Here is an 18,702-nt window from a genome sequence, read left to right as displayed (position 1 = left end):
AGATTGGCAGGACGCTTTTCTGCAAAAGCACTTTTTACGGAAAAGCGTCCGTGCCAATCTAGACGCAGTTTTGCGCAAGAAAGCCCCGCCCACCATTTTCGCCATCGGGGCGTTTTTGTGCAAAACAATACCTTGTTGTCTGCACTGGCCCTCTTGCACAAAAGCATTTGCGCGAGAGGGCTTTTGCCCGACCGGGAGCAGCATAGCCTTTCCGCAAGAAGCACTGATTTCAGACAGTAGGAAGTCAGTGTTCGTGCAGAAATTCAAGCGGCCAGTGTAGACAGCTGGCAAGTTTTTCCGTAAAAGCAGTTGCTTTTGCGGAAAAACTTGCCAGTCTAGATGCAGCCATCATGTCTGTGCTGGGCTGTATCCAGGAGAAGCAATAAACCCCGTCTACTCTATCGGCTGACAGAGTCTGTTCTTGCTGCTGCAGGGATGGGGGTACCCCGACTGCGTCATCACAGGGGGTTGTGGCTCTCTGGTTGTGGTGTTGGAGGGGGTGTAGGTCTGTGTTGTGTGTACGTCTGGAGGAGGGGAAGGGGGCTGTGGCTGTGTGATGGGATTGGGGGATAGTGCTGGGGTGTGCACAGCTGTGGAGGATGGCAAGCAGGCTGTGCCTTACTGGCCATTGAATGGGAGGAGTGTTGCTCTGGGCAGTGTCTCTCTGACTGTGGGATGGGAGAGGTGTAGCTCTGGAGGAAGGGAAGGGGGCTGTGTCTCTGACCCTTCAGTTGGAGGGGTGTAGCTCTGGAGGAGGGGAAGGGGGCATTGACTCTCTGGCCATGGTTTTGGAGGTGTGCAGCTCTGCTGTATGTGTAGCTCTGGAAGTGGACAAGGGGGCTATGACTCTCTGGCCATGGTTTGGGAGGGGTGTTGCTCTGGGGTGTGTGTAGCTCTTGAGAAGGGGATGGAGGCTGTGGCTTTTTGGCCGTGGGGTGTGTGATGATGAGTCGGGAAGCCCCCGGCCCTGCACTCCCATACGCGGCCAGTTGAGTAGAAGGTTTTTGTTGCTTCTCAGAGATACAGCATAGTGTAGGATCAGTGCTGACACAGAAGCCAGGACAGGAGCCTTATTCCTCTTTGGGGGAAGGGGTTTCCCTCATCCTCATTCCCCTAGCCCAGCCGACACTAACCCAACTCCGCTGGCCCTACCTCCTAGCCTGGGGACAGTCCCCGCCTCTCTTCCTTTGTCCCTTTCTCTGGGAACAGGGTTGTTACCTGCTCCAGCTGGGACTTAGATGTCTACAGCCAAAACACAAGTTGGGTGAGTCATTGGGAATCATACATCACACAATACAGCCGTCAGGAACTCTGGGTTACAAAGTAGACAGCACCCGACTACGTCACAGGGTGGGAGGTTGTAGCTCTGGGATGGGAGCAGATCTGAAAGAGGGGGAAGGGGATGTGGCTCTCTGTCCGTGGGATTGGAGGGGTGTAGTTCTGGGGTGTGTGTAGCTATGGAAGAGGGGAATGGGTGTGGCGCTCTAGCTGTGATGTGGGAGGTTGTAGCCCTATGATGTGTGTTGCTCTGGAAGAGGAAAAGGGGGCTGTAGCTCTCAGTCCGTGGGATGGGAGGGGTGTAGCTCTGAAAGAGGAGAAGGGGATTGTGGCTCTCTGGCTGAGGGTTTCAATGGGTGTAGCTCTGGGGTGTGCGTAGCTATGGAAGAGGGAAAGGGGGCTGTGGCTCTCAGTCCGTGGGATGGGAGGGGTGTAGCACTGAAAGAGGAGAAGGGGATTGTAGCTCTCTGGCTGAGGGTTTCAATGGGTGTAGCTCTGGAGTGTGCGTAGCTATGGAAGAGGGGAAGGGTGTGGCTATTTACCCTGGGATGGGTGCAGTTCTGAAAGACGGGAAGGGAGCTGTGACTCTCTGGCCGTGGGATGGGAGGGGTGTAATTCTGGGTGGGGTGTAGCTCTCGAGGAGGGAAAGGGGGCATTGGCTCTCTGGCCATGGGGTTGGATGGGTGTAGCTCTGCGGTATGTGTAGCTCTAGAAGAGGGGAAGGAGGCTGTTTCTGGCCATGGGGTGGAGAAGGTATAGCTATGGAAGAGGGGAACAGTGCCGTGGCTCTCTGACCATGGGTTAGGAGAGGTGTAGTTCTGGGGTGTGTGTAGCTCTGGAGGAGATGATGGAGGCTGTGGCTCTCTTGCTGTGGGATGGGAGGGTTGTAACTCTGGGGTGTGTTTAGGTCTGGAGGAGTGGAAGGGGGTTGTCTCTCTCTGGCCATTGAGTGGGAGGGGTGTAACTCTGGGATGTGTGTAGCTCTGGAGGAGGTGAAGAGGGCTGTGGCGCCGCCTTTAAATCCCCGTTAGCGCGGACTCCACGCGGCACGGAGTAGGTAGTTCAAATTAGTCTTCATAGAATCATAGAATCATAGGACTGGAAGGGACCTCGAGAGGTCATCGAGTCCAGCCCCCCGCCCTCAAGGCAGGATCAAGCTCCGTCTACACCATCCCTGACAGATGTCTATCTAACCTGTTCTTAAATATCTCCAGAGAGGGAGATTCCACCACCTCCCTTGGCAATTTATTCCAATATTTGACCACCCTGACAGTTAGGAATTTTTTCCTAATGTCCAATCTAAACCTCCCCTGCTGCACTTTAAGCCCATTACTCCTTGGCCTGTCCTCAGAAACCAAGAGGAACAAATTTTCGCCTTCCTCCTTGTGACACCCTTTTAGATATTTAAAAACCGCTATCATGTCCCCCCTTAATCTTCTTTTTTCCAAACTAAACAAGCCCAGTTCATGAAGCCTGGCTTCATAGGTCATGTTCTCTAGACCTTTAATCATTCTTGTCGCTTGGAATGAGGTGTACCGGTAGTTCGAATTAGAAAACCTAATATGAACTACTTACTCCGTGCCGCATGTAGCCGCAGGCACAGAGTCTGCACTAACGGGGATTTAAAAATGGTGGCGCCCGGCAAGATGCAAATGAAACCCGGGATATTTAAATCCCGGGCTTCATTTGCAACTTTGAATGACTACAAAGTTGAACTAGGGTGGTAGTGTAGACATACCCGAGGAGGGGAAGGGGGCTGTGGCTCTCTGGCCGTGGGGTGGGAGGGTGTAGGTCTGGAGGACGGGAAGGGGGCTGTGGCTCTCTGGCTGTGGGGTGGGAGGGTGTAGCTCTGGAGGAGGGGAAGGAGACTGTGGCTCTCTGGCCGTGGGGTGGGAGGGTGTAGGTCTGGAGTAGGGGAAGGGGACTGTGGGGGGGGGAGGGTGCAGCTCTGGAGGAGGGGAAGGGGGCTGTGGCTCTCTGGCCGTGGGGTGGGAGGGTGTAGGTCTGGAGGAGGGGAAGGGGGCTGTGGCTCTCTGGCCGTGGGGTGGGAGGGTGTAGCTCTGGAGGAGGGGAAGGGGGCCGTGGGGTGGGAGGGTGTAACTCTGGAGGAGGGGAAGGGGGCTGTGGCTCTCTGGCCATGGGGGGTGTAGGTCTGGAGGAGGGGAAGGGGGCTGTGGCTCTCTGGCCGTGGGGTGGGAGGGTGCAGCTCTGGAGGAGGGGAAGGGGGTCACGGGGTGGGAGGGTGTAACTCCGGAGGCGGGGAATGGGGCTGTGGCTCTCTGGCCGTGGGGTGGGAGGGTGCAGCTCTGGAGGAGGGGAAGGGGGCCGTGGGGTGGGAGGGTGTAACTCTGGAGGAGGCGAAGGGGGCTGTGGCTCTCTGGCTGTGGGGTGGGAAGGTGCAGCTCTGGAGGAGGGGAAAGGGGCCGTGGAGTGGGAGGGTGTAGGTCTGGAGGAGGGGAAGGGGGCTGTGGCTCTCTGGCCGTGGGGTGGGAGGGTGCAGCTCTGGAGGAGGGGAAGGGGGCCGTGGAGTGGGAGGGTGTAGGTCTGGAGGAGAAGAAGGGGACTGTGGCTCTCTGGCCATGGGATGGGAGGGTGTAGGTCTGGAGGAGAAGAAGGGGGCTGTGTAGCTCTGGGGGAGGGGAAGGAGACTGTGGCTCTCTGTCCGTGGGATGGGAGGGTGTAACTCTGGAGGAGGAGAAGGGGGCTGTGGCTCTCTGGCCGTGGGGTGGGAGGGTGCAGCTCTGGAGGAGGGGAAGGGGGCCGTGGGGTGGGAGGGTGTAACTCTGGAGGAGGGGAAGGGGGCTGTGGCTCTCTGGCCGTGGGGTGGGAGGGTGCAGCTCTGGAGGAGGGGAAGGGGGCCGTGGGGTGGGAGGCTGCAGCTCTGGAGGAGGCGAAGGGGGCTGTGGCTCTCTGGCCGTGGGGTGGGAGGGTGCAGCTCTGGAGGAGGGGAAGGGGGCCGTGGAGTGGGAGGGTGTAGGTCTGGAGGAGAAGAAGGGGACTGTGGCTCTCTGGCCATGGGATGGGAGGGTGTAGGTCTGGAGGAGAAGAAGGGGGCTGTGTAGCTCTGGGGGAGGGGAAGGAGACTGTGGCTCTCTGTCCGTGGGATGGGAGGGTGCAGCTCTGGAGGAGGGGAAGGGGGCCGTGGGGTGGGAGGCTGCAGCTCTGGAGGAGGCGAAGGGGGCTGTGGCTCTCTGGCCGTGGGGTGGGAGGGTGCAGCTCTGGAGGAGGGGAAGGGGGCCGTGGGGTGGGAGGGTGTAACTCTGGAGGAGGGGAAGGGGGCTGTGGCTCTCTGGCCGTGGGGTGGGAGGGTGCAGCTCTGGAGGAGGGGAAGGGGGCCGTGGGGTGGGAGGCTGCAGCTCTGGAGGAGGCGAAGGGGGCTGTGGCTCTCTGGCCGTGGGGTGGGAGGGTGCAGCTCTGGAGGAGGGGAAGGGGGCCGTGGGGTGGGAGGGTGTAACTCTGGAGGAGGAGAAGGGGGCTGTGGCTTTCTGGCCGTGGGGTGGGAGGGTGCAGCTCTGGAGGAGGGGAAGGGGGCCGTGGGGTGGGAGGGTGTAACTCTGGAGGAGGAGAAGGGGGCTGTGGCTCTCTGGCCGTGGGGTGGGAGGGTGCAGCTCTGGAGGAGGGGAAGGGGGCCGTGGGGTGGGAGGGTGCAGCTCTGGAGGAGGCGAAGGGGGCTGTGGCTCTCTGCCCGTGGGGTGGGAGGGTGTGGCTCCAGGGTGTATGCAGCTCCGGAGGAAGGGCAGCGGGCAGAGGGAGAGCTCTAGAGATCTCTGCCCATGGGGTCCCTGGTGCTGTGCCCGGGAAGCGCTGCAACTCGAAGGAGCCTGATCCTGGCTGTGCGTCTGCCCCCAAGGTGCTGGCCTGGTTTGAGGAAGGCGAGGAGACGGTCACGGCCTTTGTGGAGCCCTTTGTCATTCTCCTGATCCTGATTGCCAACGCCATCGTCGGGGTGTGGCAGGTCAGTCGGGCGAGCCCCCTGTGCGCGGCGCGGGGCCAGGGCTGCCAGGCGTCCGGCATTGTACCGGACAGTCCGGTATTTGCGCTCTGTCCGGTAAAAACAGTCAGACGGTACTGGACACGTGCAGTGTGCAATGTCCGGTATTCTCTGATTTTTCCGGCTGCGCACCAGATGGAAACCTGGCGTGGGTGGGGGGTGGAGGGGCGGCTGGGAGTCCAAGCTGGGGGGCGGGGCCGCGATTGCCGCCAGGAGCCCGCAGTCGGTTGAGTATGAGGAGGGGGGGAAGCCTCCTCCTTGCTCACGTGTCGCCGGGAGCCTGCGCGGGACAGGCAGCGAGTGCCCGGGTCATTCCCACTCCCTGCCAGCCCATTTGCTCACCCCTCCCCCTTCCCGGCTGGCCAGTTCTCCCCCACTTCCCCTCCTGATCTTCCCCGGCCAGACCCCTGCACCTCCCCAGCTCTGATTCTCGCCGGCCTGTTCCTCTTCCTGATCTCCCCCGACCACTGCCACTGCTCCCCCCCACCAGCTCTGCTTCCCACCCCCCCTTCCTCCTGGCCAGCGCCGCTGCTCCCCCCCACCAGCTCTGCTTCCCACCCCCCCTTCCTCCTGGCCAGCGCCGCTGCTTCCCCCCACCAGCTCTGCTTCCCACCCCCCCTTCCTCCCGGCCAGCGCCGCTGCTCCCCCCCACCAGCTCTGCTTCCCACCCCCCCTTCCTCCTGGCCAGCGCCGCTGCTCCCCCCCACCAGCTCTGCTTCCCACCCCCCCTTCCTCCTGGCCAGCGCCGCTGCTCCCCCCCACCAGCTCTGCTTCCCACCCCCCCTTCCTCCTGGCCAGCGCCGCTGCTCCCCCCCACCAGCTCTGCTTCCCACCCACCCCTTCCTCCTGGCCAGCGCCGCTGCTTCCCCCCACCAGCTCTGCTTCCCACCCCCCCTTCCTCCTGGCCAGCGCTGCTGCTCCCCCCCCCAGCTCTGCTTCCCACCCCCCCTTCCTCCTGGCCAGCGCCGCTGCTCCCCCCCACCAGCTCTGCTTCCCACCCCCCCTTCCTCCCGGCCAGCTCTGCTTCCCCCCCCCACCAGCTCTGCTTCCCACCCCCCCTTCCTCCTGACCAGCGCCGCTGCTTCCCCCCCACCAGCTCTGCTTCCCACCCCCCCTTCTTCCCGGCCAGCGCCGCTGCTCCCCCCCACCAGCTCTGCTTCCCACCCCCCCTTCCTTCTGGCCAGCGCCGCTGCTCCCCCCCACCAGCTCTGCTTCCCACCCCCCCTTCTTCCCGGCCAGCGCCGCTGCTTCCCCTCACCAGCTCTGCTTCCCACCCCCCCTTCCTCCTGGCCAGCGCCGCTGCTCCCCCCCCCACCAGCTCTGCTTCCCACCCCCCCTTCTTCCCGGCCAGCGCCGCTGCTCCCCCCCACCAGCTCTGCTTCCCACCCCCCCTTCTTCCCGGCCAGCGCCGCTGCTTCCCCCCCACCAGCTCTGCTTCCCACCCCCCCTTCCTCCTGGCCAGCGCCGCTGCTTCCCCCCACCAGCTCTGCTTCCCACCCCCCCTTCCTCCTGGCCAGCGCCACTGCTTCCCCCCACCAGCTCTGCTTCCCACCCCCCCTTCCTCCTGGCCAGCGCCGCTGCTTCCCCCCACCAGCTCTGCTTCCCACCCCCCCTTCCTCCTGGCCAGCGCCGCTGCTCCCCCCCACCAGCTCTGCTTCCCACCCCCCCTTCCTCCTGGCCAGCGCCGCTGCTCCCCCCCACCAGCTCTGCTTCCCACCCCCCCTTCCTCCTGGCCAGCGCCGCTGCTCCCCCCCACCAGCTCTGCTTCCCACCCCCCCTTCCTCCCGGCCAGCGCCGCTGCTCCTCCCCACCAGCTCTGCTTCCCACCCCCCCTTCCTCCCGGCCAGCGCCGCTGCTTCCCCCCACCAGCTCTGCTTCCCACCCCCCCTTCTTCCAGGCCAGCGCCGCTGCTTCCCCCCACCAGCTCTGCTTCCCACCCCCCCTTCCTCCTGGCCAGCGCCACTGCTTCCCCCCCACCAGCTCTGCTTCCCACCCCCCCTTCCTCCTGGCCAGCGCCGCTGCTCCCCCCCACCAGCTCTGCTTCCCACCCCCCCTTCTTCCAGGCCAGCGCCGCTGCTTCCCCCCACCAGCTCTGCTTCCCACCCCCCCTTCCTCCTGGCCAGCGCCGCTGCTTCCCCCCCACCAGCTCTGCTTCCCACCCCCCCTTCCTTCTGGCCAGCGCCGCTGCTCCCCCCCACCAGCTCTGCTTCCCACCCCCCCTTCCTCCTGGCCAGCGCCGCTGCTTCCCCTCACCAGCTCTGCTTCCCACCCCCCCTTCCTCCTGGCCAGCGCCGCTGCTTCCCCTCACCAGCTCTGCTTCCCACCCCCCCTTCCTTCTGGCCAGCGCCGCTGCTCCCCCCCACCAGCTCTGCTTCCCACCCCCCCTTCCTCCCGGCCAGCGCCGCTGCTCCTCCCCACCAGCTCTGCTTCCCACCCCCCCTTCCTCCCGGCCAGCGCCGCTGCTTCCCCCCACCAGCTCTGCTTCCCACCCCCCCTTCTTCCAGGCCAGCGCCGCTGCTTCCCCCCACCAGCTCTGCTTCCCACCCCCCCTTCCTCCTGGCCAGCGCCACTGCTTCCCCCCCACCAGCTCTGCTTCCCACCCCCCCTTCCTCCTGGCCAGCGCCGCTGCTCCCCCCCACCAGCTCTGCTTCCCACCCCCCCTTCTTCCAGGCCAGCGCCGCTGCTTCCCCCCACCAGCTCTGCTTCCCACCCCCCCTTCCTCCTGGCCAGCGCCGCTGCTTCCCCCCCACCAGCTCTGCTTCCCACCCCCCCTTCCTTCTGGCCAGCGCCGCTGCTCCCCCCCACCAGCTCTGCTTCCCACCCCCCCTTCCTCCTGGCCAGCGCCGCTGCTTCCCCTCACCAGCTCTGCTTCCCACCCCCCCTTCCTCCTGGCCAGCGCCGCTGCTCCCCCCCCACCAGCTCTGCTTCCCACCCCCCCTTCTTCCCGGCCAGCGCTGCTGCTCCCCCCCACCAGCTCTGCTTCCCACCCCCCCTTCCTCCTGGCCAGCGCCACTGCTTCCCCCCCCCCAGCTCTGCTTCCCACCCCCCCTTCCTCCTGGCCAGCGCCGCTGCTCCCCCCCACCAGCTCTGCTTCCCACCCCCCCTTCCTCCTGGCCAGCGCCGCTGCTTCCCCCCACCAGCTCTGCTTCCCACCCCCCCCTTCCTCCTGGCCAGCGCCGCTGCTTCCCCCCCACCAGCTCTGCTTCCCACCCCCCCTTCCTCCTGGCCAGCGCTGCTGCTCCCCCCCACCAGCTCTGCTTCCCACCCCCCCTTCCTCCTGGCCAGCGCCGCTGCTTCCCCCCACCAGCTCTGCTTCCCACCCCCCCTTCTTCCCGGCCAGCGCCGCTGCTCCCCCCCACCAGCTCTGCTTCCCACCCCCCCTTCCTCCTGGCCAGCGCCGCTGCTTCTCCCCACCAGCTCTGCTTCCCACCCCCCCTTCTTCCCGGCCAGCGCCGCTGCTCCCCCCCACCAGCTCTGCTTCCCACCCCCCCTTCCTCCTGGCCTGCGCCGCTGCTTCCCCCCACCAGCTCTGCTTCCCACCCCCCCTTCCTCCTGGCCAGCACCGCTGCTTCCCCCCACCAGCTCTGCTTCCCACCCCCCCTTCCTCCCGGCCAGTGCCGCTGCTCCCCCCCACCAGCTCTGCTTCCCACCCCCGCTTCCTCCCGGCCAGCGCCGCTGCTCCCCCCCACCAGCTCTGCTTCCCACCCCCCCTTCCTCCTGGCCAGCGCCGCTGCTTCCCCCCACCAGCTCTGCTTCCCACCCCCCCTTCCTCCTGGCCAGCACCGCTGCTTCCCCTCACCAGCTCTGCTTCCCACCCCCCCTTCCTCCTGGCCAGCGCTGCTGCTGCCTCCCACCAGCTCTGCTTCCCACCCCCGCTTCCTCCTGGCCAGCGCCGCTGCTTCCCCCCACCAGCTCTGCTTCCCACCCCCCCAGCTCTGCTTCCCATCCCCCCTTCCTCCTGGCCAGCTCTGCTGCCCTCCCCCCCTTCTTCCCGGCCAGCCTCACAGCCGACCCCCCCCAGCTGTGCGTCCCGCCCTCCCTTCCTCCTGCCCCCCTTCCTCCCGGCCAGCCTCATGGCCACCGACCCCCCCCAGCTCTGCCTCCTGCCCCCATCGTCAGGGTGTGGCAGGTCAGTCGGGCGAGCCCCCTGTGCCAGCCCTGCCATCCTCCCAGCCAGTTCTCCTCCCCTGATATCCTGCAGCCAGCCCCGTTCTGCCCGACCCCCTCCCCCATGACCAGCCATGCTTCCCATTGGGCCCCCCATCTTTCCCGGCCAGCACCGTTGCCCCCCCATTAGCTGTTTCCAGGCCCCCCCTTCCAGGCCAGCACTGCTCCCCTCCCAGCTGGTCCTTCTCCCCTCCTCCGCCCATGAAGCGAGTCTGATTTTGTCTGTCTGTTTTTAATGACTACCTGGTAATCCCTAGCAGTGACCCTACCCTTGTGATTACCACAGAGATTTAAACTGAGAAGAAACTTGCCCCCCCTCGGCTCCCAACACCCCAGCCCCAGCCCCGGGTTCTGCAAGGCTGCTGGCACAAAATGGTCTTGAAGTTTGTTTCTTTTTGGTCAACAACTTTGGTCCCCTCCCCCCCCTTTTTTCCTTCAACAGAATTTTTTCTCAGTGTTTTTTTTTGGGGGGGGGGGGTTAGTATTTTTGTTTCAACCATCTGGCAACCCTGCATGGGGCTGGCTGCGAGGCTGCTGGCATGTCTCGGGGGACAGGGCAAGAGACTTCGGCCAGCTCGCTGACGCCAACGTCTCGGCCTGGGGGGGCTGGGTCTTGGAAGCAGGCCTCACGTCCCACCCCAGAGTGGCTGGCCTAGCCGCCGCGAGGGCCTGGGCCTGGGCTTGGTGCCTGTGAGGACCCTGGTGCTGCAGGCTGGGTGATCGTGGGCTGCCCCGGCAGGAGAGGAACGCCGAGAACGCCATCGAGGCCCTGAAGGAGTATGAGCCCGAGATGGGCAAGGTGTACCGCACGGACAGGAAGTCTGTGCAGAGGATCAAGGCCCGGGAAATGGTCCCCGGAGACATCGCCGAGGTGGCTGGTGAGTGCCTGGCCCAGCGCACCGGAGCAGGGAGGGCCCAGCCCTGCTTCCAGCAGCCCTGTGCGCGGAGGGGGGCCCGCCAATCCTGCTGTTGCCAGGAGTACCCACAATGCCCTAGGAGGATAGCCAAGGCTTGCTGGGCCCCCCCATCCCCAGCTCTGGGCCTTGTTTACCACCTGGCCCCGGCCTGCCCTGACCCCAGGCTCCTCCCCGTGCTGGAGTGTGTGTGCAGGAACAGACAGTCCCGACTGAAAGTGGAGCCGCGCGGAATCCCCTTCGCACTGCACTTGTTCAGTGACAGGTGTTCCCGCGTCTGGGCTGCAGCCAACGTGTCCATCATGCTGCCCCCAGCCTTGGGGGGGAGACCCTGTGTTCCCCACACCAGCCCCCTCTCTGCAGGCGGGAGTGACCTTCTCTGCCCCCACCCAGCGCCCCCCAGCAGCGCTGACCTCACCATCTCCTTGGCAGCCCCTGGGCGAGGGGGGGCTAGGCGCCCGGCACTCCTTCTAAGGGCAGCGCCAAGCGGCGGACAGCAGGAATGTGATGAGCCAGGGTTGCGAGGACATGGCCTGCAGGACATAGAGGGCGGTGGGGGGGGGACACGACACTGAGCTGGCAGGAGGGCTCCAGCGCAGGGGGAGCTAGGGTTACACTGTGGGGGTCTGAACCCCGGCTGGGGCAGCGGGACTGGTGCACAGGGAAAACTGACTCAGTATTTCCTCTCCTTGTCTCCCCCTGCCCCTCCGGCTGCAGGGCTCCCTCCCTCCCCACCTTCGCCTGGTGCAGCATGCGGTTGTGTCTGCACCCGGCTGCTGCTCCAACACCCCCACCCTGGCCCTGGGGCTGCTGGAGTCCAGTGCCTTGTATCTTGGGGTGAGCTGAGGGGGTGCTTGGACAACAGGACCAAAGTCACACCGCCCACTTGCCCCGGTTGTGGTTGTTCGCAGCACCCCCTGCAGCCCTGGTGAGAGGGGAGTGGGTCCAGGGTCTGCCCCCCTGACAGTAGTGGGGAAACCTCCTTCCCCATGTCTGTTGATCACAGCATGTCTGTCCCTCTCCCTGCAGTGGGTGACAAGGTGCCGGCTGACATCCGCATCATCTCCATCAAATCCACCACCCTGCGTGTGGACCAGTCCATCCTGACAGGTACCAGGCCTGGGGGGGCTGGGCTGAGGGCAAAGAACTGGGGGGGGGGGGCAGAACTGCAGGGCAGACATAAGAAATTCAAGCTTGCAGTTGTGAGTCTGTGGGGGGGAGGGGTGTGCCTGTGGCGTGGGTACCTGTCACTCTGCAGTGGCTGTGTCTGTGGCCATGGGTGAGCGAGTGGGCCTCAGTGGGATGGAAGGCAGCATCTCTCTGTTCCTGTTCGGCCCCTTTGGGTGCCCCTCTGTCCATGTGCTGGGGACTCCTGGTGCCTCATCTCTCTGCTCCTCCTGCCAGGTGAGTCGGTCTCTGTTATCAAGCACACGGACCCTGTGCCGGACCCTCGTGCTGTGAACCAGGACAAGAAGAACATGCTCTTCTCGGTGAGTGGCACAGACGGGCCAGGCCTGCCCCCCCAAGTCGCCCACCAGGCGTGTGCACGCTCAACTCCATACGGTCCCTGTGGGGAATCCTCTTCAGTGCAACAGCCCTTCTTGGGGGTCTAATCCCTCTGCCTCCTGGACCCGCACCTGTCTGAGCCTCCTGCTCGCCTGTCTCTCACTGTGGGTGCCTCAGGGAGTCCCCTCGCTCTGGCCCCCTGATGCCCAGCCTGCACTGATTCAGGGGAGTTACTGAACGCCTGACCCCCCAGCCCAGGCAGCTCTCTGGGCCCTCGGGCAGGGCCAGTCACAGCACAGCTGGGTCTGTCCCCATCCCCGGGGCATCTCGCACTGTCCTGTATCCCCCGTATTGCCTCCTCCCTCGGCCCCTCCTCTGTCCTTGCCTCCTGCAAGGAGGTTCACAGGATCTGTTGAGAGAGGCTTTCTTTCTCCACAGATCCCCCCTAGACTGCCACTTTTTGCCGACAAAGTGCTGAGTCGGCAGAACGCAGTGGCCATTTTTATGCAAATTAGGCACGGGATATTTAAATCCCTGCCTCATTTGCAATGTTGACCTGCCTAATCTGCATCCCTCTGCCGACAGAGGGACGCAGTCTAGACATACCCTAGGGGCCTCCCTCTCCAGCCCATTGTCCTCCCAACTCGTTGCTGGGACCCCCTAACCCTCCCAACCCTCCTGCTGCTGGGACCCCCAACTCCAGGCCATTGCCCGGGGTCACACTGCAGCACACAGGGAACCAGTTCCACACGCCAAGCGCAAAGAACACAGCTAAACCTATCCACTTTGTCACGTGCCCGTCTGGCATCCTGTCCAGAGAGCTACCCCTGGTCACCGCACCCTGCACCCCGGCCAGAGAGCTACCCCCGGTTACCGCACCCTGCAACCCGGCCAGAGAGCTACCCCCGGTTACCGCACCCTGCAACCCGGCCAGAGAGCTACCCCCGGTCACCGCACCCTGCAACCCGGCCAGAGAGCTACCCCTGGTCACCGCACCCCGTCCAGAGAGCTACCCCCAGTCACCGCACCCCGGCCAGAGAGTTACCCCCGGTCACTGCACCCTGCACCCCGGCCAGAGAGCTACCCACAGTCACTGCACCCCGTCCAGAGAGCTACCCCTGGTCACCGCACCCCGGCCAGAGAGCTACCCCTGGTCACCGCACCCCGGCCAGAGAGCTACCCCCGGTCACTGCACCCTGCACCCCGGCCAGAGAGCTACCCCCGGTCACCGCACCCTGCACCCCGGCCAGAGAGCTAACCCCAGTCACTGCACCCCAGCCAGAGAGCTACCCCCGGTCACCCCACCCTTCACCCCGGCCAGAGAGCTACCCCCGGTCACCGCACCCCGGCCAGAGAGTTACCCCCGGTCACTGCACCCTGCACCCCGGCCAGAGAGCTACCCACAGTCACTGCACCCCGTCCAGAGAGCTACCCCTGGTCACCGCACCCCGGCCAGAGAGCTACCCCCGGTCACTGCACCCTGCACCCCGGCCAGAGAGCTACCCCTGGTCACCGCACCCTGCACCCCGGCCAGAGAGCTAACCCCAGTCACTGCACCCCAGCCAGAGAGCTACCCCCGGTCACCCCACCCTTCACCCCGGCCAGAGAGCTACCCCCGGTCACCGCACCCCGGCCAGAGAGTTACCCCCGGTCACTGCACCCTGCACCCCGGCCAGAGAGCTACCCACAGTCACTGCACCCCGTCCAGAGAGCTACCCCCGGTCACTGCACCCTGCACCCCGGCCAGAGAGCTACCCCCGGTCACCGCACCCTGCACCCCGGCCAGAGAGCTAACCCCAGTCACTGCACCCCAGCCAGAGAGCTATCCCCGGTCACCCCACCCTGCACCCCGGCCAGAGAGCTACCCCCGGTTACCGCACCCTGCAACCCGGCCAGAGAGCTACCCCCGGTCACCGCACCCTGCAACCCGGCCAGAGAGCTACCCCCGGTCACCGCACCCTGCAACCCGGCCAGAGAGCTACCCCCGGTCACCGCACCCTGCAACCCGGCCAGAGAGCTACCTACAGTCACCGCACCCTGAACTCCGGCCAGAGAACTAACCCCAGTCACTGCACCCCAGCCAGAGAGCTATCCCCGGTCACCCCACCCTGCACCCCGGCCAGAGAGCTACCCCCGGTTACCGCACCCTGCACCCCTGCCAGAGAGCTACCCGCAGTCACCGCACCCTGCACCCCAGCCAGAGAGCTACCCCCGGTCACCCCATCCTGCACCCCGGCCAGAGAGCTACCCCCGGTCACCCCACCCTGCACCCCGGCCAGAGAGTTACCCCCGGTCACTGCACCCTGCACCCCGGCCAGAGAGCTACCCACAGTCACTGCACCCCGTCCAGAGAGCTACCCCTGGTCACCGCACCCCGGCCAGAGAGCTACCCCTGGTCACCGCACCCCGGCCAGAGAGCTACCCCCGGTCACTGCACCCTGCACCCCGGCCAGAGAGCTACCCCCGGTCACCGCACCCTGCACCCCGGCCAGAGAGCTAACCCCAGTCACTGCACCCCAGCCAGAGAGCTATCCCCGGTCACCCCACCCTGCACCCCGGCCAGAGAGCTACCCCCGGTTACCGCACCCTGCAACCCGGCCAGAGAGCTACCCCCGGTCACCGCACCCTGCAACCCGGCCAGAGAGCTACCCCCGGTTACCGCACCCTGCAACCCGGCCAGAGAGCTACCCCCGGTCACCGCACCCTGCAACCGGGCCAGAGAGCTACCCCCGGTCACCGCACCCTGCAACCCGGCCAGAGAGCTACCCCCGGTCACCGCACCCTGCAACCCGGCCAGAGAGCTACCTACAGTCACCGCACCCTGAACCCCGGCCAGAGAACTAACCCCAGTCACTGCACCCCTGCCAGAGAGCTACCCCCAGCCAGCTCACCCTGCACCCTGGCCAGAGAGCTACCCCCGGTCACCCCATCCTGCACCCCTGCCAGAGAGCTACCCGCAGTCACCGCACTCTGCACCCCAGCCAGAGAGCTACCCCCGGTCACCCCATCCTGCACCCCGGCCAGAGAGCTACCCCCGGTCACCCCACCCTGCACCCCGGCCAGAGAGTTACCCCCGGTCACTGCACCCTGCACCCCGGCCAGAGAGCTACCCACAGTCACCGCACCCCGGCCAGAGAGCTACCCCTGGTCACCGCACCCCGGCCAGAGAGCTACCCCCGGTCACTGCACCCTGCACCCCGGCCAGAGAGCTACCCCCGGTCACCGCACCCTGCACCCCGGCCAGAGAGCTAACCCCAGTCACTGCACCCCAGCCAGAGAGCTACCCCCGGTCACCCCACCCTTCACCCCGGCCAGAGAGCTACCCCCGGTCACCGCACCCCGGCCAGAGAGTTACCCCCGGTCACTGCACCCTGCACCCCGGCCAGAGAGCTACCCACAGTCACTGCACCCCGTCCAGAGAGCTACCCCTGGTCACCGCACCCCGGCCAGAGAGCTACCCCTGGTCACCGCACCCCGGCCAGAGAGCTACCCCTGGTCACCGCACCCCGGCCAGAGAGCTACCCCCGGTCACCGCACCCTGCACCCCGGCCAGAGAGCTAACCCCAGTCACTGCACCCCGGCCAGAGAGCTACCCCCGGTTACCGCACCCTGCAACCCGGCCAGAGAGCTACCCCCAGTCACCGCACCCTGCAACCCGGCCAGAGAGCTACCCCCGGTTACCGCACCCTGCAACCCGGCCAGAGAGCTACCCCCGGTCACCGCACCCTGCAACCGGGCCAGAGAGCTACCCCCGGTCACCGCACCCTGCAACCCGGCCAGAGAGCTACCCCCGGTCACCGCACCCTGCAACCCGGCCAGAGAGCTACCTACAGTCACCGCACCCTGAACCCCGGCCAGAGAACTAACCCCAGTCACTGCACCCCTGCCAGAGAGCTACCCCCAGCCAGCTCACCCTGCACCCTGGCCAGAGAGCTACCCCCGGTCACCCCATCCTGCACCCCTGCCAGAGAGCTACCCGCAGTCACCGCACCCTGCACCCCAGCCAGAGAGCTACCCCCGGTCACCCCACCCTGCACCCCGGCCAGAGAGCTACCCCCGGTCACCCCATCCTGCAGCCCGGCCAGAGGGCTACCCCCGGTCACCGCACCCTGCACCCCGGCCAGAGAGCTACCCCTGGTCACTACACCCCGGTCAGAGAGCTAACCCCAGTCACTGCACCCTGGCCAGAGAGCTAACCCCAGGCACCCCACCCTGCACCCCAGCCAGAGAGCTAACCCCAGGTACTCCGCCCTGCACTCCAGCCAGAGAGCTACCCCCGGTCACTAGACCCCAACCAGAGAGGTACCCCCAGTCACTCTGCCCTGCACCCCGGCCAGAGAGCTACCCCAGTCACCCCACAGTTGGCCAGAGAATCTGTCAGGGTCTGTCTACACTACAGAGTTAGTTCGAACTAACGGATGTTAGTTCGAACTAACTTTAATAGGCGCTACACTAGCGCTCCGCTAGTTCGAATTTAAATCGAACTAGCGGAGCGCTTAGTTCGAACTAGGTAAACCTCATTTTACGAGGATTAAGCCTAGTTCGAACTAGCTAGTTCGAATTAAGGGCTGTGAAGACCCTTAATTCGAACTAGTGGGAGGCTAAGGCTTCCCAGGTTTCCCTGGTGGCCACTCTGGCCAACACCAGGGAAACTCTATGCCCCCCTCCTGGCCCTGGACCCCTTAAAGGGGCACGGGGTGGCTACGGTGCCCGTGCCAGGTGCAAGCCTGCCAGCACCCAGCCAGCAGACCCTGCACCTGGCACGGATCGAGCCACCCACCCGATGCCCCCCAGCCCTCCCCCTCTTCCCGGGACCAGGCTGGCGGCTCCCGGGAGCTTGCCCGGGACCGCAAGAGGCAGGCACCCGCCTGGGCTAGTGCGGACATCGTGGACCTTGTCCACGATCTCTGCACTAGGCACAGGAAAGTGGCTGGCTTGGGCAGGAGAGCTGCCAGCCTGGCCACCCAGGAGCAGGTGTGCATGAAAATCAAGGGGGTCTACTGAGACCCCCGACCCTGAGCTTACAATGGCCGTCCTGGGTCAGACCAAAGGTCCATCTAGCCCAGTAGCCTGTCTGCCGACAGCGGCCAACCCTAGGGACCCTGGAGGGGATGGACCGAAGACAGTGACCAAGCCATTTGTCTCATGCCATCCCTCTCCAGCCTTCCACAAACTTTGGGCAGGGACACCACTCCTACCCCCTGGCTAATACTACTCCATGGACCCAACCTCCATGACTTGATCTCACTTCCCTTTAAACTCTGTTCCAGTTCTAGCCTTCACAGCCTCCTGCAGCAAGGAGTTCCACAGGTTGACTCTTTGCTTTGTGAAGAACAACTTTCTCTTACTAGTTTGAAGCCTGCTACCCATTCCTTTCCTTTGGTGTCCTCTAGTCCTTCTTTATGGGAACTAATGAAGAACTTTTCTATATGCACCGTCTCCACCCAACTCCTGCTTTTAGAGACCTCTATCCTGTCCCCCCTCCGTCTCCTCTTTTCTAAGCTGAGAAGTCCCAGTCTCTGTAGCCTCTCTTCATATGGGACCTGTTCCCAACCCCTGATCGTTGTAGTTGCCCTCCCCTCTCCCACCCTCTCTCTTCCCCTCTCCCACCTCCTTTTCCCAGTCTCCCCCAGTTTTGTTCAATAAAGACAGATTCCATTTTTGAACACAATTGTCCTTTATTTTGTACATCAAGAAAAGGGGCTAGGGAAGGGTAAGTGGAAGGAGGTGAGGGAGGAATGGGGCACGAGCCCCCGATGGGGAGGACTGGGCTGGCTCTGTGGGCTTCTGGGAGTGGAAGCTCTCCTGCAGCCCCCCAATTGCCCCCTCTCCCCAGATGGCAGCCTGCGGCAAGTGCAGCCGGGCTGATGGCCGAGTGGTGTGATGTGCCCAGTGTGGGTACTCCAGGCACTCCAAGCCAGGACTGCTTTGCAAGCGGGGCACCCCTGAGAACTGTCTGTCCGGGGTGGGGGTCGGGTCCCTTTAAGCACAGCCCTCGGCTAGCCAGAGACAGCATCTCCACGCTCTAAGTCCTCCTCTGATGCCCTGCCGGCACTGCTTCCGGCCATCCTTAAGCCCTGTTCAGGGTCCACTTAATGTGGACATGCTAGTTCGAATTAGCAAAACGCTAATTCGAACTAGTTTTTAGTTCTAGACGCGTTAGTTCGAATTAACTAATTCGAACTAAGTTAGTTCGAATTAGCGCTGTAGTGTAGACATACCCTTAGCCTCAGACTAGAGAGCTGTCATGGGGGCAACAGTGTGATCAGGGCTGCTGGCCAGACTAATTTGCAACGCTCCCATTCTGAGCTGCATAGGTCACTCCCGTGGCCAGTGCCGGTAACCCTCTCCCCTTCTTGCTGCCTCTCCCGACAGGGCACCAACGTGGCGGCCGGCAAGGCTGTGGGCATTGTCATTGCCACGGGGGTGGGCACAGAGATCGGGAAGATCCGAGATGAGATGGCAGCCACGGAGCAGGAGAAGACGCCTCTGCAGCAGAAGCTGGACGAGTTCGGAGAGCAGCTCTCCAAGGTCATCTCACTCATCTGCGTAGCCGTCTGGCTCATCAACATTGGCCACTTCAACGACCCCATCCATGGTGGCTCCTGGATCCGTGGCGCCATCTACTACTTCAAGATCGCCGTGGCCTTGGCCGTGGCCGCCATTCCCGAAGGTCAGTCAGCACGGAACGGGGCCCAGGAGCCCAGTCTTCAGCCCCATGCCAGGGCTGCATGCATGCGCTGCAACACGGGGCCCGTGGCAGGGAGCTCCTTGGGGCTGGTTCGCTGTGCTGGCTTTTGGGGGGGGCTCATTGTCCCTCCCTGCATGGAGACAGGCTAGGCACTA

At 64.5% G+C, this 18,702-nt stretch overlaps 1 protein-coding gene across 2 annotated transcripts in view; it reads left to right on the top strand.

Moving 5' to 3' along the window:
* The window catches only part of ATP2A1 (ATPase sarcoplasmic/endoplasmic reticulum Ca2+ transporting 1), a 126,304-nt gene that overhangs the window by 50,185 nt on the left and 57,417 nt on the right, over window positions 1-18,702 (top strand). For both annotated transcript variants that reach the window (XM_075914532.1, XM_075914533.1), the window contains exons 4-8: window positions 5,129-5,233; window positions 10,176-10,314; window positions 11,380-11,460; window positions 11,755-11,840; window positions 18,232-18,529. In XM_075914532.1, coding sequence (XP_075770647.1) covers window positions 5,129-5,233; window positions 10,176-10,314; window positions 11,380-11,460; window positions 11,755-11,840; window positions 18,232-18,529 — 709 coding nt within the window. The remainder of the gene's footprint in view (window positions 1-5,128; window positions 5,234-10,175; window positions 10,315-11,379; window positions 11,461-11,754; window positions 11,841-18,231; window positions 18,530-18,702) is intronic.

This window comes from Pelodiscus sinensis, unplaced genomic scaffold, assembly GCF_049634645.1.
Source record: "Pelodiscus sinensis isolate JC-2024 unplaced genomic scaffold, ASM4963464v1 ctg116, whole genome shotgun sequence".
NCBI classification, from domain to species: domain Eukaryota; kingdom Metazoa; phylum Chordata; order Testudines; family Trionychidae; genus Pelodiscus; species Pelodiscus sinensis.
The sequence above is the reverse complement of the archived record's forward strand: the minus strand, read 5'-3'. Positions and strand labels throughout refer to the sequence as shown.